Here is a 24141-nt window from a genome sequence, read left to right as displayed (position 1 = left end):
CCACAACACTGCGCATCAAGACGAGACAAAACGGAGCTGCCCTATAAAAAGGAAGAAAGGAAAAAAAACCAGCGATCCTCTTCATGCATCTCCCAAGGACAGAGATCTTTAATACACAATATCAGCGGTGCCTTAACTCCCCCGACAAATTGTCGTTAAAGCAGGCATCCACGACGGTGCCCTCTGCCCAGGATAGCACAAAAATAACAAACTAAAATAACAAACAAAAATAAAAAAAACTTGACGGGCACTCGCAACACTCCGATAATTTTATCGAATACTTTATCAATAGACTCAATATTGAACGCGCAGTGCAGACCCACACTTACCAAACAATAGCTCACCGCAAATTCTTCAACCTGGCTTACATACGCCACTTTGAAACAGCTCAGGCACAAATTTAACAAAATATTCTCCTCCTCTCCGCACCAATAACGAAAAATAATTAAATAACTTAATACGCAATTAATTTTCAAACTAATCCACATGCGTCTTCCCAATGATTCAAAACAAAAACGTTCAACTCAATGAACTAACAAAAAGCGCTTTCCAAATCAAACGAATGAAAACGGTCCTAAAATATATTAAACCTCTAACGACTAGGCTATTCAAAACCTAGTTATAAGCATCAACAAATATATATTTACCGATGTTATTCCAAATCCTTATTTTGACGAACCCCCTCAGTCTGTTTATCGTTTCAGATCCCGAACGTTCAAATCCCTTGACGAGCCACCAATCTGTTACATACAGCCTACCGGGCTATGCAACAGAGAGGGGAGACCACGCGGATTATTTGATTTCAAAAATATATTTATTAAAGATAAAGAATGAGCAACGTAAAATAAATAAAGTCAGTGTAATTGTTAAACTTAAGAAACGAAAACGTATGCCATCAGGGTATGTGAAGTGTCATGCAAAAGGAAACAAAATCAACAAAACGGTGCAGGAGAGAAGGAGAAGCGGCGGCCCCTTTCAACCCGGTCTGGAGAGCTTTTAACACCCAGGATACTGGAAACAAGCACACGCGGTCCTGGAACAATCACCCGCAACACGCCACACCTGTGCTCTGCTCACCTATTAGGGGAGACATAACGAACAGGCAAACCGCAGAGGAGGAGGAGCTAACAGGTCCAAGACCGTAACACCTTGTAAATGAGTTCCCAAAACAGTCTCGGTCTCATTCATTAAATGCCTTTTCATTTGCTCGGTTTCAATTACCAAGCTTTGATTGCTTGAATCGTGCATGTTTGAGCTAGAGAGAATCTCGAGAGAGAGGAAGGACTGCAGAGCCTGCTGTTGCCGAACGTTTGTCGGCTGTAAATAACCAATCAGTTGTTTGTACACAGACCCCAGTGGCGATTCATTCCATCTCCAATCCAGGCGTGACCAGAGAGCGAGACCGGCAGTTAGGAAGGCGGACGTGTCTGGTGTAAGAGACCCTTGTTGTGCACAACTACATCCTCACTTGACCGAGGCAAAGTCATTAGCGTTGTTCCAAAACGTTGATTCCATTGGAGTAATCCTCTAATAAAAAATAAAAAAACATGGCACACAAATATTGTGTAAAATAGTATATTGATACTTTAATAATTTAATATTAATTTGTTTAAATACGGTTTACACAAGCTAGTTTTTTTGTTTGTTAATCTCTACTACTAGCGATTGTCTTCTCTGCTAAAGAAAATGTGCAGTCTGCCTTAGAATTTGGTTAAAACAAGGTATCTTTGAAGCCTGCCTACTCTTTAGAAGCCTTCCATCAGGTTTTGGAACGGAGCTAGTATTTTTTTATTGAATGCATCCACAAAGACTCTGCGCTGAATTACTGTACTCGTTTTGTCGATAGGATGTGGGAAACAGGTACACTCGACCTGACAGTGGTCCTGACAGCGGTCCCGACAGCCAGTCCCTGCACTCGCTAACCAGCGCAGAAATAGAACGGCTGAGGGAGCGCACAAAGAACAAGATGACATCGCTGAACAACATGAGAGAACACGACTGGAGATCAGGTCAGGAACTCGCCCAGCCAGACTACTTTTGACTACTAGCATGAAGTCTGGTCAACTTTGTCGCATAATCTGGCGCTCAAGACAAAGTTCTTTTCCATTCTTTGATTGGGTTAAAAAAAAAGATAAAAAAAACCTGAGCAGTGGTATTTTGGGCTTAATGCGACCAAGTTTGCTGTTTTACCTGACATTTAAGGGTGGGTAATCTAGATATCCTAACTAAACAAACATCAAAAACGTAGCATGTTATCGTGATATCTTGATCTAGCTACTCTTTTCGTAACTCTTTCCATGACATTGACTGAATATTCCATCATTTATGAGACAACGCTTCCCTGCCATTGACTGAATTTTCCAGCTTTCCATGTTTTCACTGTTATACAATAGGTGGCGCTATTACGCATCTTCTGAAAGAGTACTGAATTTCAAGCCAAAACGGTGCAGCGATAAAAGCATTGCGTATGCATATCAGAGAATGTCTAATAAGGCGAGAAGTTTCACTCTCAGTACACTTCCGGCTTCTGAAATGGTTGCAGTTCCACTTTGATTCCATATGAGGGCACTCACAGGACGAGTGCAGAATGAATGGAGGTCTATGGCAGTATACCCCTCAAAATCCACTTTTCTCAGGATATAATTTTTTGTCTAGTAATTTGAATATTGTATTCGAAAGGAGATGCAAAGAAATTACACATTGCTGGGTGTTAGATTTTTTAGAGTCACTTATTTGCTTTAAAAAGTCTTTTAAAGTGTCAATGACGTCATACACATCGTACGACCAGAGATACTGCTTTACGGCAATCCTTCAGTCACTCTGGTGCTTTCGCGCTCTGCACTTTCTTTTCTCTCGAGGCATCGACAACACAGCTAACACAGGTAAACACACGTGCTAGAAGAGTTTTTGTTTTGTTTGTTTCTGGTCCCGCTTCAGATGCCACGATGCCATCAAGCGGTATCTCTGGTCGTAATCAGTCCTTCACTGACCAATGAGCGTTCATTAGCAGAATGCTAGCGTGTTATGGACAACAACAACTCAACCTGTAAGAAATCGAAAGGACATAAGTACTCGTTCATTCAACTTTCGACCTATAACTCATGTTGAACTTGCAAAACCTACTATCGAATCTGAGATTTCTCAACGGCAATAGGGTGAACGAGACAAATTTAGCCGTCTAGCCCCATAGACCCCCATTCATTCTGCACTCATGGGCGATCGCCCCCAGTGGAACTCTGGTGGAACTACAACCAAAATTCGGTACAATAGGACTTAATAGGGAGTGGGCAGGCTCTCCGTAGACGGGCTCTGTGCACATTGTAGTCTGGGGAGGGGGGAGGACATGATTTTCTCAGCTTTCTGTTAGAAATGTTGCTTTTTTTTTTTTAAGTGTTAAAGCTGCAGTCGGCAAGTCTGGCAGATTGAGGGGACTTAGCCAAATGTTTTAATGTTTACAACTCTCATGCCCCTCCCCCACTACCACCGAGCACCCTCCCATCGAGTTTGTGCTCGTCAGTGTGTGTGCACCAGATTTTCTGTGAACGCACCTGTCTCTTCAGCATCGAAGCATCATTTTCTTTTCCTTGGTTGTTTTGGACCTCCTAGCTCTGGTTGTTAACAGAGGAATTGGAAGCTTGTTAGTAGATTTTCTCTCCGCCATCACGCTTCGTACAATCCAACACACCTGCGAACTTCAGGCGTGTGCATGTGATATTGTAAAGTGTGCGAGAGGGGAGGGGGGGGATCTGTGGCGTGTGCACGAACTGTGATTGACAGTCAGATCTCACACAGCCCTGCGCTGATTGGACCAGAAGAACCGGGAGCGGTGGATTTTTGCTAAACAAATAACACGCTCTAGGTCAGGGATGGGCAACTTTGGTCCTGGAGGGCCACTGTCCTACAGAGTTTAGCTCCAACCCTGTAAAAATCACCTGCCTGTAATTTTCTAGTAATCCTGAGGACCTTGATTAGCTTGTTCAGGTGTGTTTGATTAGGGTTGAAGCTAAACTCTGTAGGACAGTGGCCCTCCAGGACCGAAGTTGCCCATCCCTGCTCTAGGTAGAGATAGAAGTGCGGGTTTTTTTCTAAAACCGGCTGATTTATGTTGTTCTGTCGGAGCATAATGTCGGTTTCAGTGAATATGATAAAAAAAATGCTAAACCGTTAGCTTGCTAAACACAAACTAGTACGTCAGAAGCACTGAGATGTGTATCTTTTGTGCTGTCTAGGGGAAGTGTCAGCTGAGGAAGGGGAGGAGCTATGGCCACAGACTCCTTCAACCAATCGGCCTGTTTCCATTGACACCATTGCCACAGAGCCCTGGTTACGTCCTAGTTCCTCAGATACGCTGAAGAGATTCACGGGCGGTCGCAGGCCATCCAGCCGAAACCACGCTGGCCAGGATTGGGAAGGGCCGTCCACTTATCATGGTTAAATCTCATTCTGAATTCTTAACCAGTTTTGTAACTTTGTATAGCTATTTTATATGTTTATTCAAACGTGTGCACATGATGCTAAAGATGAATGTTTACAATTTATCAGTCAAGTTTCTTTAAGATTGTTAATTGTTGTGAAATGAAATATTACACTTAGGAAGTTTTGGAACACTTCCTGTAGCATTAAGAGTCTGTTTTTGGAGCATTATTCAAGTCTGTTCCCTCCAGCCAGAGAGTGCAGTCTGGGAGAAATTAACTTTAACTGTGACAGTGTATGAATGTAAACGGCATGAATTCTGTTTGTTTGTCAGGTAAGAGATCTGTTCTTCCAATGTTGCAATTTGTGATTTGTTTTTCATTTTTAATGATATGAGGTTATGCAAGCATATGCAAACAGTATACCTGAAAACTGAAGGTAATGTAATTGAGTCTATTGACTATTAATAAATAAAATATTTTAAGAATTTTTAAACCCTTCGTTCTGTAATGTAATTATTTCAAGTGACATCTGTGGCTAGGGTTAAACTAGGGTTTTCAATCAGATGTCCGCAAACAAAATTGTCTTAGTCGTCATGAAACGGATGTTGCGATTGTCTTTTCTTTTCTCATGACACATGACACGTGAAATGGCTTCTGAACAAGAAAAAATGTAGGCTGAGATTTGATTTTTTCTGTTATTTCATTGGATGGTTGTGGTTTGCTATTGCTATGACATCATGTGAGTGACAGGTTGCCCCGCCCTCATACCAGTAAACACGTCATCAGAGAAGAGATGTCTGTAGACTGCAAGAGGGAGTGGAAATTATTTTGATTACAAAAAGCACAAATGCTGGAATATTCCATTACAAAAAGGAACTGTCTATTTTGATTTCATGGTGACTTTAAAAATAGTGTAGCGTTTTCCAGCCTGTATTTCTTGACTATTGTGAAATACATGCTGGAATCATTCCGTCATTTTCAAACGGCTCAAAATGCGTCGTTTGTGGAGAAATTAGACTATAGCAAAAAAAGGTCACAATTTAATTTGTTATTTGTGATAGTACACCTCGCTTTCAAAATGGCAAATGTAAACGTATCGCTCTTTAATGTGACATCTCTAACCGCTTTAGTTCAAACTGCAAGTAAAGCGAGCGCGAACCGATCGTCTTTCTTTTCATCACTAATTTTAGCTCGAAATGGAATGGTGAGAGAAACTGTACAACTTGCCAACATTAAATATATCTCTTATATTCGCTCAGTTAAGCGTTTCAACCGCAGAAAGACGTCAATAAGAGTTAGTGAACAACACTTGCCCTGACGTTACTTTAGGAAAGTCATTCAATGTCCGTGGATTTCTCTAGGACAGCACATCGTTAAATCGTTTAAATATTTACTTTAACACAATACCGTTAAAAAGTTGTACGATTTTTTTTTTTAAGTCTTATTCTCACCAATGCTGCATTTATTCGATCAATATTCTATTACACAACTATTTTCTATTTTAATATATTTTAAAATGTAATTTACAACGGTGATGGTAAAACATTTTCAGCATCATTACTCAAGAAAAATCATCAATGTAGAAAAAGATTGTTTTCAACAATGCGTTTTGATCCTGAATAGAAGTAGCAATTTTTTTTAATCTTACTGTGACCATATTTTGAATGATAGTGTATATGTTTACTTTTTTTTTTTTCTTTTTTTTTTTTTTTTTTACGGAGATTTCAATCAGTGCATAGAACTCAATTTAAATTGTATGAAAAGCTCTGGGTTTTTATATTGGTAGTTCCTTGTGGGCCTGTAAAGGTTGTAAAAAAATAAAAACCTGCCCTAAAATTATCCCAAATTCATCAAGGCAAATGCACAAAGTTCCAACTCTTTCTTGACCTATGACCTGATTAGAATGCGTGATGAAGACCAGTGTCGTATAGAGTTGTACAGATCATTTTATTCCATATAGAAAACTTTACAGGGCTGTACCATTACAGTTTACCCCCACTAGTCAGGAATGCTTCAGATCCTTATTCCATCAACAGGTTTAAAGCGCAGCTATCATTAATTTCTATACAATACATCCCACCCCCAAAACCGAAGAGAAGATTTTAAATATATTAACTTTTTTTAAAAATTTGTACACGTAGAGTGAAGCCAAACTTCAAATAGGGATACAAACCAGTGATTCAGATGCAGCTCACACGTAAGTCACCCTCAATTTTCAAGTTCCAGTTTTTTTCCTTTTAAAGGATCTCAGTTGCCCTCTGTGTTTAATTAAAAAAGTGTCAGCGTATATAAAATGGAGTAAATCGAACTAATCATTTTGTATCGTATTAGAAATCTCTAGCTGGACAGTTATGGAGGGAAAGATGGCATAGTTCAATAATTTATCACAAAAGTAAAAATCTCCAGTGCATTTTGATCAAGAAAACAAGTGCAGCAAAATTTCCGAGAAACAAACCAACGAACAAACAAAAGGTACAGAAAACAAAATCTAGTGTTGTGAGATTATATTACAAAGCTGGAATTCTGTACAACTAGTTTCTTCGGAGTTATTTATGCTAATGTTAGCCATTAGCGGTGCAAATGCAACAAAACAAAAGGGAAAAAAAAATCTGAATTACTTGAGAAACATCACATCACATTGCTTGATATGCAACCCTTCCGTCATTCTTCGAACAGCTTTTAATATAATGCCAAGACACTGTTTTGAAATATATCTGGACCTTCTGAGGATCTCAAAGGTCAAGCAATTTATATAGTAGTAGTGATATTCAGCATCTTCATGATGTTCTACATAATTTGATCCTATTGTACAAGGCCTGGTCATTTGTCCGGTGGGTGGGAGACTGTTCCTGTTCTGCTATTGGCTGTTTGTCCAGAGCAGATCCTGAAAGGGTAGGCGGGGGGTTGATTTTAGTACCATCGTATCTGACATAGTCCATCTTTTCATTGGTTAGAGGAGATCAGATGATCGTGTCCTGCAGTGTTTCAGACGTCTGTGGCGTTCAGGGACAGGCACTGCTGCTGCTGCTGCTGCTGCTTCTAGGCGTCGTTGGGAGGCTGATCTGTTTCCAAACTCTGGGTGATCTGGAACACCAATCCGATGCGCAGGAAGAACTTGCGCAGGACGGCCCTCAGCTCCGGGATCAGGTCAAACTGCATGATCTCACAAAGCAGAGGGTAGTATCGGGACACGTGGGCCTTGAACTGAAAAGAGAACAAGAATACTTTAATTACATTACTTTTTCTTAATCGTTGATGATTAGCGCCAGGTGTTCTCTTATAAACCTGCGGTATTGACATTAGTACTCTGAGCGAGATTAAAAATGACTGAGCATTAATGATGTGAATGATATGAATTAGTTTGCTTTAGGATTTAAACCAGATCCAGCTCCTGCTATATGGACTACCATTTTATATTCACTAAATAATTGAATTAAGTTTGTAAGTTTTTGTAAGAACTTTCTTATGCTCATTTATTTAATCAAAAATACAGTAAAAAACAGCAATATTGTGAAATAATATTACAATTATTTAAAATAACTGTTTTGTATTTTAATCATATATTTTAAAATGTAATTTATTCCTGTGATGTCAAAGCTGAATTTTCAGCATCATTACTCCAGTCTTCAGTGTCACATGATCCTTCAGAAATCATTCTAATATGCTGATTTGAGGCTCAAAAAAAATATTGCTTATCAACGCAAACAACATTGCTGCTTAATTTTTGTGGAAACATTAATACTTTTTTCAGAATGCTAAATTGAACAGAAAGAACAGCGTTTTTTTTTTTTTTTTTTATATATTTTTTTGTAACATTCTAAAAGTCTTAACTGTCATGTTTGATCAATTTAATGAGCCCCTTGCTGAATAAAAGTATTAATTTATTAAAAAATTTTTTTACTGAATATTACAAATCTTTGAACGCTAGTATATATAATATAAAAACATTTAAATATTTGATATAGCTTATATATATATATATATATATAAAAATAATCACAATATTAAAAACTTTGGTAACACTATTTTAAGGAGACAGTTACACAACACGTACTTTGCTATAGTGATTTATAGTCAATTATGCATTATTACAAAAAGCTAACTCTAAACCAAATCCTAACCCTATAGTAAATACATGTAGTTGATTAATATCACTCACTACTTATTTGTGTAATTACACTGTAACAACATCACTAATATTTAAAACTGTAACCAAAACTTTCTATTTAATGCTATTAAGTATACTTGAATGCTCAATTGACCAGAAACTAGGACCAGAATTATTCATGTTAAAATATGAAAGTTTAAATATTGCATTTGTTTTAAAAATTGATACATTATCATTTTAAATATCATGGACTGCAGTTCCATCATGCCCCACTAGAGGATCGTAAACCCCCAGTTGGGAAAAGCTGGACTGCAGGATTCTGTGAATCCGACACTCACCCTGTCGTCGCTGATCTTGAGCACTTTGGTAAGGAAGAGCAGCAGTAGGTTAGTCCAGGCCTCACGGTGGCTCTCAGACGTCAGCGTCAGGAAGTAAGCCACAGCGTCACTGCACACGCTGACAAACACAAAGAGAGATTTATAAATAAAGAAATATTCCACATAAACCAAAAACGTCTTGAATGTAGGCTTGGTGACCTCTGATAGGCTCCTCCTCTTCATTGTCTTATATAACCCCTCATCAGCCCTGCAGCTTCCTTCAGTCATCATGACCTAATCTCACCTAAATCCCCTTTGGCCTAGTTAAGCGTGTCTTCACGCTCTCTCACTGGGCCGCTGGGTTCGGTGAACACCGCAAATGATTAGAGTCTTCCTGCAGACATGGAAGTCAGAGTCTGACCTGTCCTCTTTCTCATGACTGAACCCTATTAGCAGTGTAGTCTAAGAGTCATGCTGAATGGAAGGACACAGGTCTGAGACTCAGAGTCAAATTGAAGCTCAGTGAAACTTAATTTGCTACCACTAATGTTTCTTACCCAACTAATCTAACAAAACACTGCCCTAATGGTGCATGAAATGGTTTCTCTCTGCTGGATTCAAGCCAGAGAACCAATACCAATTCAATGAAGCCATCCCACACACTCACTTCAGGGAATATAAGGCAGAATGACCTTTGTCCATCATAAAAATGAACAAATTAGAACGGAGAATGGCTTTTAATGCACTGACCTTCTGAACTCCAAGTGTTTTTAGATTCATTTTAGATTTTTTAGATTGAACATTGGCGGACTCAACAATTAAAGGTGCAGTAAGTGATTTCTCAAAATCGTTGTTGAAGATTGTTGATATTGGATATCAACCCAAACAAACACACCCCTCCCTTGCATTGCTCCGCCCAAAATAAAGCAATGATGACAAACAAATGACAAGGATGCACAAAAAAATTAACATACAGTACACGTGTATATAACAAGAGTTCATTGTTAGCCGCCAGCAGCACACTCTCAAAACCGTGAAACAGAAACAACTAAATCTCAACATCTGTTTTCAGGCCTTCCCGCTTAGGTCTCTCCAGCGCTGGAAAGCTTTTCTAATATTAACGCAGGTCCTAAAGCTCTTGCCAGATCATAACCCTTCTTTTTCCAGTGAGATTGTAATGTCTCTCAGCCATCTCTCTTTCTAGTCTTTTTTAAATTTCTGATTGGCCACACGTTTGTTGTGGTGCTCGGTCCAATCCACTAACAACAGCATTTTTCAGAAATCAATTACTTATATATGCTGGGTTCATGCAGGACAATCTCTGGATCATATCATCAAGCCTTTCAGTTTATCCAGTAGGATCCTATTGGATATTATTCTACTTGTATTGGAATAGTCTTGAATATCTTGTTTCACTCAGAATAATGGAAGTAAATAATGGTTGCATTTCATTAGAGATGAAACGGCATGACAATTTCATATCACGATTATAGTGACCAAAATTTGTACGATTATCAATATTATCACGGTTTTGGGATGAAAATTTTCAAAAAGAACTGATACGCACACTGAAAACATTTCAACATCTCTGTTATAGTGGCAGTCTATTATTAAAATATCAAAAGCCGTCCCTAAGCTAAAATAGAGACAGGGAAGATGTGAACTGTACCGTGTACAAAAGACAGTTGAAGCTATGAGCATATAATTAGCAAGATAATATTTCCATGGCCACAGGGCCTGAGAGCACAGTGGTTCCAGTCACGATTGTGACAGTGATGTCTTACTTGAGCAGTCTCCTCTGCACCTCCTCCCAGGCGTCCTGCCTGCTCTCGTCCATGTACATGCGGAAGAGGATACGCAAGCCACACGCCAGGCTGCTGGTCTCCTGTTTCAGCAGATTGGGCTTCGACTTCCCTTTGAAACCTGATCACACACACACGGAGACACAATGAGCTCTTTTAATGTGGGACGGGAGAAGAAATCAAGCCAGACGTGACAAAGACTTTCCATTAGGCCACACGGGTAGCTCTATCTGATAACGGAGGACTTGATACGACGTGGCCTGTAAGCGATGTGGCGGCTTTTGTATATGTAGAGAAATCATACATACATACATACACACACACACACATTTTTTTTTAATTAGCTGTGCTCATGGGCCAGTGTTGGTATTGTTAACTAAAACTATTAAAAATGTTTTTGGTCATTAAAATAGAGCTATATTTATTGCATCTCAAGATTCTAACAACAAAGAAATCAGTAGTACTGACCAGCCTTCCACAGTGCGGTTCTCTGTTCATTATTGGAGTTAAAGGCCTTGGCAAAGCGATGAGACTCCAGCAGACAGTCGAGCAGTTTAAAGAGCTGTTCTGAGGTCAGGTAGCGATACATTCCCTGGTCCTGAGTATCTACATGTACATCGGCATCCAAAGCATCTCTCTGCAGGAAAACACGCTTCATTTAGACTGTAGAACTGACTAGAACTTCATACACATCATGTACAGAAGACAAAATCTTCATAAATCAGACAAGTTCAAGTCAATGAACAGTTGTGGCCTTGCATAGGGGTTTTTAAACAATTATTATTTTATTATTAATAAAATAATACTTTTAAGTAACATTATTACTAATATAGCAAATTAAACTGGAAAATTATTTACATTTCCACTATATATAAAAATGTTTTTGGTCATTAAAATAGAGCTGTTTTATATATATATATATATATATATATATATATATATAAACAAATATATTTATAGTGTTTAAGTTTTTAGTCTAATATATTATATATATTATATATATTAGACTAAAAACTTAAACACTATAAATGAAAATTAGAAATGTTGTTTTTGCAACTAACTGAAATACGTAGAAGTACTAAAATGACAAACTAAAAATTTAAAAATATATAAATGAAAGCTGCATAGAATATATACCGGTATTTAAAAAAATAGGAAAAAGCACATAAATTAATAAAACTTAAAAAAATACAATTATTAAAACAAAAATTCTAAATATGAATAAATACTATACTAGACTAATTAATACTATAATATTATAGGAATAATACTGACGTGGGTGACGCAATCTGGCAATTTGATTGCATTCCCATTTTGCTTTCTAAACTCTCAAAAAAGTAGCAAAAAAATAAATAATAATAATTATTATAATATATATATATATATATATATATATATAAATAAATAAAGGCAGATTTGTTCATAATAAGAGTTTGTAAAGATCCTGAGCTAGTACCTGTGCTGCTGCCAAGTTTTCAGCATCCTCCTTCTTACTAGTTGCAGGAAAGAACACAATGTTGTCTATGGTCTGAATGAGCTCCAGCTGGACCACACACTTTATGAGCAGAGCCGCAAACAGCCTCTGTTCCTGGGCTTCTGGGGAGGTCACATATGGAACAAAATTAATAGCTGACCAGCTGATATGTTTCAATGTGTTTTGGGTCTATTATGAAATCAGGCTAAAATCAGGACTAAAAACAACACCATTAAATTCAATTCATGAAAAAATTATTACATGATCTCTGGATTACTTGATTCTAACTGGTCATTTGTGGCTTTACTGTTGTATAATGAGTGCTAAAATTTACAATTATCAATATACAACAATTTCATGGTTGAGTTTCAAATCTTTTACTTATGAAATAATGTGAAGCAAAAAAATTTAATAAATCAATATGGTTGGCCACCATGATACGTGCCTAAAGCAACACTGAACTGACTCTGTCTGCGGTTGTCAGCCAAAGCCTTCTCCATACTGTTCACAGACTGCTGGTCATCTGCCCGAGTCTGAATATCCACTGACTTCTGGGAAATGGAGTCCTGTAAGCACCAGATAAGTGCTTATTAATATGAAACATTATAGGAACTCGTACAGCACAGTGCTAGAAGAGCATCTGGCTGTGATGACCCTTGAACACTTCCACATTTAGCACAGTCTGGAAATCCATTTGCATACCAGCTGTTTATCAGAGTCCAGCTGAGTCACGTGATCTCCCTCTGTACCAGCCGGTCTCCACGTCAACAGCCTGTAAACAACAAACAGATGAGTTAAAAGGGTCATGCTATACAGCAGGTAATCAGTTTTTCTGTTTGATAACATTCTGTCAGACAAATGTAGTGTTTTAAAATGCTAATAAATTGCACTGTGCCATCTCAAGCTAAATGAATACATTTTAATTATGTTAGGATATAATAATGCCTAGGTTTGCCATGTCAAGCTAAAATACATTCAAAAATATATTTGATATACTTAAGGGAACAGGGTTTGATGGTAACAGGGCTGAAAGTTTTACGGTTTCATTTGACATTAAATGCTGTGTATATAAGGTAGTAAAATGTGTTTATTAGAATTTATTGCAGATATTTCTAAAGCATATTAATTATTTAATAATCAGTAGTTTACTATTCAAAATCATACTAACAGGGTTGACTGTTTTACAGTAGATGTAGCTACAATATGTTTATTACAAAGAGAATTTAATGGAGATATTTTTACAATTATCAAGTATTTAATAATCAGTTTTACAGTTATTTTAGCTACAAGATGTTAATTAGAAATATAATTTAATAAGTGTTTAATAATCAGTTGTTTACTGTCCAAATTCATAGTTGTAAATCAAACAGGGTTGAAAGTTTTACAATTAATTTAGCTTTAAGATGTTTATTATAAAGATAATTTAATGTAGATATTTGTACAAATATTGAGTATTTAAAAATCAGTTGATTACTGTACAAAATCATGTTGATGTTTCAAGCTAATTGTTACTGATACTTAAATTCATTACTTAAATATACATCCTGTTACCATCATATTTTTAAGGAGAATGAAAAAATTGATTCCTTGTTAAAAGTCTCACCACATTTATATTAGGGACATAAATGGCTCTGTTTTGTAAAATGACCCATTCGAATTTCTGAAACACTCACATGTGTGGGATGGTGGTTTTGAAGATGTCTAGCATACAGTTGCATGTCTTGTCCCAGGTCTCAGGGTTAAACTTCTCACCGTTGAGGATGACCACGTTTTCAAGGCAATTAGTGCCTGATCTCGCTAATTGCTCATTATCTGTGAGGAGAGATTTGCAAGTGAAATCATGACCTGAAGTCAGAATTTACGTGAACGGTCCACACATGAATCTCCTAGTCTTCAGTATTTTGCACAATGCGTGTTGTTTTCTCAGCAGTGTCACTGTAAATGTACTGCAATTGTATCTCGTCTATTGCTGGTACCGTACACTGACCTTGTTGCACACACCAGTAGAGCTGAGAGAGGATATCATCTAACAGAACATCACTCAGAGATTCAAAGTACTGTGTGAAAACGTCACAGATAGCATAAAGTGCATGATTACAGGTGGTGGTCATCCACTCCGCTTTCTAAAAACAGAACACAAAACAGAACATTAGCCATGCTGGTTTTCCATGCTGATATGAAGATAATGCAGTGCTACCATATTATTATATTAATGCCAGAGAGAGTCTCTGTCCAAGCAATATCTGTGCTGGTGACACGTCCTAAAATCGTATTTTATTCTAGGGCAGATTTCATTGCTGACGTTGACTTGCCTCAGTCTGTTGCTCAGGAAGCTTCATGTTGTCAAAGATCCTGAACACAATGCGGAACAGATCCTGCCACCAGTGTTTCTCGTAGGTGTGACCGTACGTCTTCATCACCTCAAACATCACCGTCAGACCCCTGACAAACAAAACAAAAATGTACAGTCAGGAGGGGAAAAAAAGAGATTGACAATACTGTACATGTCATAACAAAAACATTTCAAAACAGACACTGAAAACATTATTACTCTTTTCAAATGTAATATTAAAAAAATCTATATTTCCAGCATCATTACTCCAGTCTTTAGTGTCACATGATCCTTCAGAAATCATTCTAATATGTTGATTTGATTCTCAATCATTATTATCTATGTTAAAAAAACATAGTCTGAACTTTATATTCATCAAAGAATCCTGAATAAATCTGTTGGCTGTATTGTGGGTCTGGCACTGACCTGGTCCGGACGTCCAGCTTACACCTGTTGATGATGCATGACAGCTCAAAGAGGATTGGGAACCAGCCTCTCACCCAGACTCGGTCCTCCGGAGCGACGTTCATATCGTCACTGGTGCAGTCTTTAAATGCCTGCCGACACAAAACATAAGCTTTGATATCACATGGCACAAGCCTGAACACACTTGACTATAAGCTGCATTTACAGATCAAAAGATTTTTGCCCCAATCTGGCAACCCTTGGTTAGATGAGGTGGAGGTCTCCTTGTGGGTTGCCTTCACTAATCTTCACTTTAGAAACACCACAGGACTAAAGCACTTAACAGTCACAAACACAGCTCATAACGCAATCACCCTTCATGAAGAGCAGAAAACAGATTGTTTACATTTTCCATCCACTTACTAAAGGCCTTAGGTTTTGCTCATTAAGGCATCTGGTAATGAGAGTTTCCTCATTAAAAGTGCCTCCTTAAGTATAATCCATTTAGAGGATGTCTGTGGAAAGCCTGACCCGGGGTCAGATTATAATTCAGAGTTATGGAGCGCGCACTCGTTATCACTGACCTGAGGTCGGTCGGAGACGTATTTAGCGCAGTGGCGGATGAGACGGATGGCCTCCATGCTGGTGTCGGGGAAAGAAGCGTTGCAGGCGAACTCAGACAGACATTTGACAGCGTCCTGGAAGGAGTCAATGGTTGCTGGGAAATGCTTCTCAAATACATTCGCTGCGAGGTGAAAAGAGACTATTGAACCCCAGTGTATTAAAAAGGCTCTTAATTATTTATTCCTATCTTGTATCCTAAATGAGAGTATCCTTGATCTCCATGGAGGCACTTACTGACGATGTGTCCAGTTGTCTGGAAGGCCAGCTCCACTATGCTCTCATCCTGATCGGAGGCAGCGAGATGAAACACGGAGAAGATGTTCTTCCACCCTGATCTAATATTCCCAGCCTGAGAGTTGACCATCTGGGCTATGCAGCGGACCACCATGTCTCTGATGGTAGGAGATCTGTAGATGGAGAAGAAGCATGTAAATGAAGCAGGAAAACATGCACACACACTCGCTCTCTTCATCTCATTCTGCAGGGACAAACGTGTGTAGACAAGTTCATTTATCTCCATCGGTCATGGAGTTTAGTCATGATGGATTCTGACACTGTGTGTGTGTGTGTGTGTGTTTGTGTGTTTGTGTGTGTTCACTCACAAAGCTTAATGAGTATGCAGGGTCCATATGAGCTAATATATCTATCTTCTTCGCTTCTTTCCAGTGATGGAGAAGCTACTTTGAAAGTGAAGATTGCCAGGCTGCTTATAATTTAAAGGAACACGCCGACTTTTTGGGACTTTAGCTGATTCACCATATATAAGCCTTAGATAAGTCCATACATACCCTTTTCATCTCCGTGCATGCCGTAACTCTGTCTGACGCACCCACCGCTAGCCTAGCTTAGCACAAAGACTGGAGGTAAACGGCTCCAGCTAGCATACTGCTCCCAATAAGTGATAAAATAACGCCAACATTTCCCTATTTACATGTTGTGATTTGTATAGTCACAGCGTGTACAAATAACAAGGTCACATGAGACACAGCCGTCTTCTAACCGTATACATACTGGGAACTATATTCTCGAAAGGCGAAGCACTGCCACTTATTGGGAGCAGTATGCTAGCTGGAGCCGTTTACCTCCAGTCTTTGTGCTAAGCTAGGCTAGGGATGGGTGTGTCAGACAGAGTTCCGGTATGGATGGACATGAAAAGGGTATGTATATAACTTTGGGGGATACGGTGAATAAACTTAAGTCCCAAAAAGTCGGCGTGTTCCTTTAAAGTAGTCAGGCTGCCGTCTAGCTACATTTTCAAATAGTTGGTTACACTACTTTGGCGCAATGAGGAATTCAGTGAAGGTGGAAGCCTCATATTTGGAAATATAAATGTACACAATATAAAACAAATGAAATACTTTGCATAACTGAATTTAAAAACAGCAGTATTTAACTAAATATTTTTCACTACAAAATTCAATTTAATTTAATTTAATTTAATTTAATTTAATTTCAAATTTCTATTTTTTTTTTATTCAAATACTGAGTGATGACAAAGTGAATTCATTGAACTGTATTGTTCATAACCAGTGTTGTTATTGTTAACTAAAAGTAAATTATGTACAGCTGAAATAAAATAATCTATATATAATAAATATATAATAATTAGATGAAAAGTTATTTTCTAATGCAACATTTCTAGTTGAAGTACTAAAACTGACAAAAAATAATGCTGAAAAAACTAAAACAAATTACAAAATCAAATAACAAAATTACTAAAATTAAAATTGAAAATAAAAAAGCTAATTCAAAATATTCCTAAAATAACAATTATTTTTAATGAATAGATCATAACAAACTGATTAACAAAATGAGTTGCCAATGCTTAAAAGAGACACTTTAATAGAGTGAGTATTGCTGAATATAAAAATCATTTTATAGACATTTCGCGATTTTCTACAATTTTATTTTTAATGTTTGAAGTATTTTCTAATATTTCTGAATATTTTAGACTAGAGCATAACTAAAATTATATTTAAAAAAAATTATAAATAATAAAAACAAATATTTTCCATGACTTTTAAGGCAGTGCCAAGTTTTCAGAAAAATAGTTTGTCTTTGAAAATGTTACACTATGGAGCTAAAGTCACTTGATTGAAAAATGTAGGCATTTTACCTTTTAGTTATTCTCAATGGTTCAATACACCACAGATGTTAAAGAGAGAACTATGTAATGTAACAGGGTTAATAAACAAAACCTTTTGTTTGTCTACAATACATTTCCTGAAAGATCAAAAATGTTTTCCTTAAAAGGAGAACATTTTATATGTGTAAATAAGGCACTGCAAATGACATCATGAAGATCAGGCACTCCAGTCTCCTGAATCCAGCACAGAGCCCTTTAGAAGATGACATTTAGAAGCAGTACATCCGCCGGAGAGAAAAAAAACAGCTACACTCAAAACAAGCCTTGAGCCTTGAACCCGTCTTAAGGCAAGACTTGCACAGTTGTTCGACAAACCATGCAATTAATTCAATACAATTTGTTTGGTTATTCACCTGACACTCTCTATATATGAAGCTTTAAGTGATATTTCACTTTAACTGCAGCGTAAATTGAAACGCTCACCTGTTCTTTTTCATTATGTGCTCAAACGGCCTGAGGAAATCCTTCTGGAATCTGAAATTGGCCAACTCTCCCTTCTCCAAAAATTTCATGGATAGCTGCCTCAAAGAGTCCACAGCGAAAATAGCAACATCCTCATTGGGATTACAGCCGACCTGTGTCAAAACAGAGAGCGAAAGAGACGGGGGAACGTTAAAGCAACGAGAGTGCTGTGTTTTCATTTTCGGCTCTTCTTCAATCTATTAGATATGCCCTCCCACAGGCAGAGTGAAATTTAAAAGCGTCATTAGATTTCTCTGATATCGTACAAAGCCACCGAGACACACACTCTTCACGGACCGATTTCCTTCCAGCGTTGATTTGGGTGCTGCTTTGAACTCACCTTATTGAAATGATCCCCAATAACCTCCCATATCCTGGACCACTGCAGCCTGATACGACCCATGTTGTAGTACGAAATCTCCACGATCTTCTGCAGACTGAACATTCGAGGGTGTGTAGGGGAGGCCAATTCGTCCATCGATACAGCACACAGCCATCGGACAAAGTCCACTGCAAGACACAGCAAGGTACACGACACAACACTTTAATCTTCTCAGAACTGAAGGCAGTGTGGCGCTTGCAACGCCAAGGTCGTGGGTTCAAATCCCAGAAACAAATGCTAATAAAATACAGCTTGAATGCAATATACACAATAAATTGCAGTCTTGATGAGCATAAGAGACTTCTTTCAAAAACATTTAAAAAATCTTACCGATCACAAACTTTTGAACGCTAGTGTAAGATTTAAATAAACATGTCAACTGTAAATGTGAAGTCTTGTACTTACCGATGGCATTTCCATCAAGTCTGGTAGAGCCTGTGAATATCCTGCAGAGAAGAATATGAGCGTTAACAACATTCCAGGAACATATTAGTGTTTGTAACATTATGAGGTTCATTAGAATTAACGATAACCATCATACCGGTCCACAGCGACCACCACACTTTGCGAGCTGGTCTCCCCGATAGACTCCTGAATGCTTGCGATCTGTTTGCGATCAACGTTCCCTCCTATTGTGAGAAAAACCACAGTTGGATTATTTATACAAGTACCAACTTAATTTCACACTGCTGGATAATTATGCTGGATTATAATAAAGCAATCTTAATGGATCACATTTTATCTTTAGATAAAACGTTTTTGATGATGCAATTGCAAATGGAAAAGCTGCAATGCAGATGGTGCTTGTTTTCAATGTCACAGTTTTTGTGTTTTGACCAAAATGCCCTTTGAATTCAGTCAATATTTTGTCAAATCATATTCAATATCACACTCGCTTTACTTTACAGATTAAATATTATCAAATTTTTTAAAAATCTCACAAATGACAAAACATTTAGCTATTAATTTAAACATTTGTTAAACATTTAAAGTTGCCCTGTGGTGAAAATCAAGTATTTAATGTTGTTTATGTCTATGTGGTGTTTTTAATATGCTTTAAGACAAAACATGTGTAAATTCATAAGCCAGCACCATTGCTGAGTATTTTCTCCTTAAAACTGCAGTGAACCGGTTTGAAATCGCTGGTGTTTCTGACGTCACAAACTACCCTGTAACCAATCACGTAAACGTTTGATCGTCAACGAGTGGATCTCTGAGCTGGTGTGAGTGAGTGGAGGCGGGGCTAATTTGCATATTCATTGAACCGCGTATACTAAATGAGGCACAGGTGTAGAGTTGCATTCAAGCTATTTTAAGGCATGAAGATTTTGTTTCAAAGAAAAAAACGTTTAAATATGTAATTTATGTCAAAAAGTCTTTGTCAACAAACATTTATAATAACGATATGTTTGCTGCTTGTGTGAAGTGTGATTGACTGACCCAAGCCCAGGTATTCGTCAGACGTCTGTTCCTTAGTGCTGGTGATGAAGCCTTCCTTCCCCCGTACGGTTCCTGATATGTACCGAGCCTTCACTCCTGTCCCGATGAGCTGGGCCAACTCCAGCTGACTAATGCACTTCAGGATCTGCAGCGCACATACAGAATATGATAATACCTGACAAAATCTGCCAATCACATCACATAGGAAACATGCAGGCCAATCAAAGAGCTGGGTTTGGCAGTGCTCACCTCATGCCAGGAGTTTCCTAAGTAATTTCCATCCGTGTGTGCCACTGTAATGAGGGTCTTGATGGTGTCGATGTTCTTCTGCTTCATCTCAGTGATGCCCGAGCTGGCCGTCAGCAACGTGAAGCGGGCCAGAGCCTGAACGTACGCGTCTCGCTCCAACTGGAATAAATCAACAGAGAACAAAAACCTTTCGGAGGGTTTCTGTTTGGTCTGTTTCTTACTGAAAGCTACCGAATGTAGTCATATGAACCACTTTTATAAAGTTTTTGCATCCTTTTTGAAGCTTTACAGCTCTAATCCTCATTCGTTGTAATTGTATGGAAAAGAGCAACATGCGCATTCCTCAAAATATATTTTTTTGTGTTCCACATGTTTGGAACGACACAAAGACTAATAAATGATTTCAGTTTTCATTTTTGGGTCAACTATTCCTTTAAGCAGTTGATCATTCCAGCCAAAGATGACTGAAGTTTTTAAAGTCACTTATTCAGCAATGCAAGCAAACGCTAGGCCTTTCTCAGCTTCGGTAAATGACCTCTCCACGGTTAATGCAATGTGTGAAATTACCTGAATGCTGAAGATGCAAGCTATCCTGATAGCACAGCGGATTCCCTCAAGACACAAAGAAGCTACCTCAGTGTCATCACAGTCTTGCAGACCCACGCTGAACGCAGCCAGAAAGGGTGTCCAGGCCAGCTATGAGAGATCGAGATAATATGGGATGGGTATTTGCATCCAGACAGAATGTACGTGGAAGTACATGCACAGAATACCTTAAACATGTTTGCGCATGGACAGAATACCTTAAACATTGGTCTGACGTGCTCGAGGTGGGTGGCGCTGGTGAAGGGCGCCTGAACGTGGCTCACAGCCTCCATCAGAGCCTTGGCTGTCTTTGCCATTTGCTCCATCTCAACATTATACAGAAGCCTCCTCTGCTTCTCACTGGCCACACCTGATCCAGAGACAACAGCAAAAGCACCATCAGTTAACACAAACCTCACCTCAAAATATCAGAATACTCCTTATGCCTCTACAGAGACAGCAGAACATAAATGTTTATTTGTTCTCTCGGAAGTCCAATAGCTTGAATTTTAATAATAATAATAATTCTAGGGATGCACCGATATGAAAATTTTGGCCGATACGATAACCGATAATTATAAGCCGATAACCAATATATTGGCCGATTAATCTAAATCCAAATTTTTTGATCATTTTTGAGAGCCTGATTACAAAAACAAAAGCCTTGCCATTAAAAGCCACGTCCCAAGCACACAATTATCATTTTCTCATTATCATTTTATGTAGCCGACATGACAGACTGTATTTTCCTTTTTTGAAGTGATTCCAATCATATTTAAAGCAATTCAAAACCATCATGGCGAACAGAGCGCATCTGAAGTGTCTCAGCTGAAGGAAAAATCCATTATTTATCAGCTTTAATATATTGGTAAAATGTTGTTATCAGGCCGATAACGATAACATTAAAAATGAGCATATATCGGCCTATACTGATATGGTGGCCGATATATATCGTGCATCCCTAATATTTCGTGTTATTTATTTAATTGTTTTGCTTTATTATTATTATGGTTAATTATTCAAAAAATTTTAAATGAAACATAATAAAAATGAATAATAACTAATGATTACTAATTGAATAATTATTAAAAAATATCTATAGTATACTCATTATAAAAAAAATAGCCAGAAACTAAGAAATATCCAGATTTTTATTTGTTTTAGCTTGTTTTAAATAATTTAAAGTCATCTCGATGCCACCAATTTAGTTGACCCCCCCCTAGTGGGCCTTGGTCCCCTGGTTGAAAACCACTTATGTACAGTCTCAAACTCATTATCGTACTATAATTAAAAGGACTGCCATGACCACAAGCATTTGACCAATCATAGCTTTTTTATGCACAGGATTCAAATCAGTATGCCAAATACTCACTTTGCTTATTTGACTTGATATGTATTTCCTTCGTCTCCTTCATAGATATTTTTTTCCCTGCGATTTCATCATAAATGGCTGAGAGATACTCCTCCGGTAAATCTTTACTGTCATTGATACCTCGGTTCATCTTGATGTATTGCTCTTTTGTCATTTTATTCTTCACCTGTGCCAAGATAAAGGAAACAACAGATCAGTTGCGTTTCAGAAACATCCATCACCCTAGATTTAACTATTCCGCTCACATATCAAGATTGAATGCCAAACAGCCGTTTCCAGCTCCGACGTTCATATTAACATTCATAGACTCGGGAATGAAAAGAAAATGCATTCTGCATTCGCTGAAGATTTCAATGAACAATCAGCACTGGGAGCACTAACCTGCGGACTGTGTAGATCTGTGGTCAACATGATGATTGAATACGCGAGGACGTATGCGGTGTCTGCGCTGGCGAACAGCGTTTGCCTAAGGAGAGAAACAAAAGAGACAAACAGCGACTGAGTGCAGTGTTTGCGACATAATTAGCAATATAGGTTAATCTGTTGAAACAGAAGGAGACCGCCGCACTCACCCTTGGTTGCATTCTAAATATCTAGCAGCAAATTTCTCCATCAGTCGATCAATTTTCTGGGCCTCTCCGGGCAGACGGAAACCCTCGAGGAAGGTGCGCAGCGCTGGCACGAAATCTTTGCCCTGGAAGTCCATTTGGTCGACGTAGGCATACATAACCTCTTTATTGATGCGATCGTTGTCTCCGAGAAACTCTCCTACCTGGATCTGTCAGGTTGGAAACAGAAGGGCCAATGAGTCATATTGATTGTGTAGGTAGAGCAGAAAAATCATGTTTTATAACTCAAAAACACATGCTCAATGCTATATTCTAAAGCCACACTAACAGACACTGCAGACTGGAGAAATCATTGAGCATCTACTCAGTGTGCACCTTTTGAAATGCATTCCAAAAAAAGTGTTTTATTACAGTATACTGGCCTAGGTCACAATACATGGAAGAAACAAGGTAAGGGAAAATATCGTAGATAAACAATGTCTTACAGAGTCAAGTCTTTCCTCTTGGTGTAAAAACTGGGCGATATCTTCAGGCGTGGTTCCCAGCATGCCTTGTTCTTGCAGGTACTGAATGCCCCTCTTTGGTTTTTTGTTGAACCTGTGCATTGTGATAAATAGAACATTAAAATTTGATCAACAGATTCATATTTGGCATTTTGTAAGGATGTTCTGAAGGTGAAGTGTGCAGTGTGTTTTTGTCTATGAAAGGGTTCATGAAGCATAATTTTCCCGATAAGAAAACATGCGCATAAACTACGATGGAAACACATTTACCGAATAAATTCCTCGATGCGCATCAAAAAAGACGTGACTTTGCGATGGGACGACATAACTGGACTAACCAGCGGACCAAACTCATTGCACATCATTTAAAATGCTGTTTTGGTCATTCTGAAATGCCTGAGCAAAGTCGTCAAAGTGGTTTAATAATAATTCCTTCCAGAATCGTCTTACATGACTCCCGCCTCCGAAAAAAAGATAACTTTATTCCGTTTCGTCTGCGCGTTCTGCGGCACAAGTCATTTATTATATATGAGATTTGTATATACAGTGGCTTCTCATACAGCAGCAACTTCTATTTTTCTAAATAATATTTAACGGCAGTTTATCACAAAGTGGTGATTTTGTTCTCTTCGGCTCACTGGATGGAAACGGTGCTTTATTCGCATATGTTTTATGCGATATTCTGGTTTTTGCTGCTGTGACTCAAACATTGAAATGCATTATGACAGATTTATAAAACAAAATGGTACAGATGGGCTGAAACAGTTTCTTCAGAAGAAAGTACAGAGCAGTAGGTGCTACACACTTTCCAGGAACAATAAAAACCTTGACACTTTCATACATTTTATTCTTTAGTTTCTAAACACTGAATAGGTGTCATTGACGTGTAAATGTGGCAGTGGTGTTTAAATTAAAATTTTCATCCATCTGATGTGTGAAAATTGCAGAAGTTCAGA

The 24141-nt window shown here is 38.1% G+C and overlaps 2 protein-coding genes across 4 annotated transcripts in view; one reads left to right on the top strand and one right to left on the bottom strand.

Annotated features, from left to right (window-relative positions):
- Positions 1-4913, top strand: part of cspp1a (centrosome and spindle pole associated protein 1a) — a 31217-nt gene extending 26304 nt beyond the window's left edge. For both annotated transcript variants that reach the window (XM_084399242.1, XM_084399243.1), the window contains exons 27-29: positions 1350-1432; positions 1847-2009; positions 4230-4913. In XM_084399242.1, coding sequence (XP_084255368.1) covers positions 1350-1432; positions 1847-2009; positions 4230-4435 — 452 coding nt within the window. In that variant the 3' untranslated portion in view covers positions 4436-4913. The remainder of the gene's footprint in view (positions 1-1349; positions 1433-1846; positions 2010-4229) is intronic.
- Positions 4914-6343: 1430 nt separating this feature from the next.
- Positions 6344-24141, bottom strand: part of arfgef1 (ADP-ribosylation factor guanine nucleotide-exchange factor 1 (brefeldin A-inhibited)) — a 61236-nt gene continuing 43438 nt past the window's right edge. The window contains exons 15-39 of one of the 2 annotated variants that reach the window (XM_084398263.1): positions 23168-23279; positions 22686-22891; positions 22495-22579; positions 22114-22279; positions 20960-21111; positions 20724-20852; positions 20157-20315; positions 19908-20052; positions 19009-19096; positions 18873-18913; positions 18426-18595; positions 18047-18198; positions 15712-15884; positions 15438-15598; positions 14875-15005; positions 14429-14558; positions 14104-14239; positions 13790-13928; positions 12819-12888; positions 12562-12682; positions 12099-12238; positions 11111-11279; positions 10625-10763; positions 8862-8979; positions 6344-7619 (exon numbers count right to left, since the gene is read on the bottom strand). In XM_084398263.1, the coding sequence (XP_084254389.1) occupies positions 7455-7619; positions 8862-8979; positions 10625-10763; positions 11111-11279; positions 12099-12238; positions 12562-12682; positions 12819-12888; positions 13790-13928; positions 14104-14239; positions 14429-14558; positions 14875-15005; positions 15438-15598; positions 15712-15884; positions 18047-18198; positions 18426-18595; positions 18873-18913; positions 19009-19096; positions 19908-20052; positions 20157-20315; positions 20724-20852; positions 20960-21111; positions 22114-22279; positions 22495-22579; positions 22686-22891; positions 23168-23279 (3397 nt within the window). In that variant the 3' untranslated portion in view covers positions 6344-7454. The remainder of the gene's footprint in view (positions 7620-8861; positions 8980-10624; positions 10764-11110; positions 11280-12098; positions 12239-12561; positions 12683-12818; positions 12889-13789; positions 13929-14103; positions 14240-14428; positions 14559-14874; positions 15006-15437; positions 15599-15711; positions 15885-18046; positions 18199-18425; positions 18596-18872; positions 18914-19008; positions 19097-19907; positions 20053-20156; positions 20316-20723; positions 20853-20959; positions 21112-22113; positions 22280-22494; positions 22580-22685; positions 22892-23167; positions 23280-24141) is intronic. The other variant, XM_084398262.1, reaches the window with a different exon arrangement.

Source organism: Rutilus rutilus (genome assembly GCF_951802725.1).
Source record: "Rutilus rutilus genome assembly, chromosome: 24".
NCBI classification, from domain to species: domain Eukaryota; kingdom Metazoa; phylum Chordata; class Actinopteri; order Cypriniformes; family Leuciscidae; genus Rutilus; species Rutilus rutilus.
The sequence above is the reverse complement of the archived record's forward strand: the minus strand, read 5'-3'. Positions and strand labels throughout refer to the sequence as shown.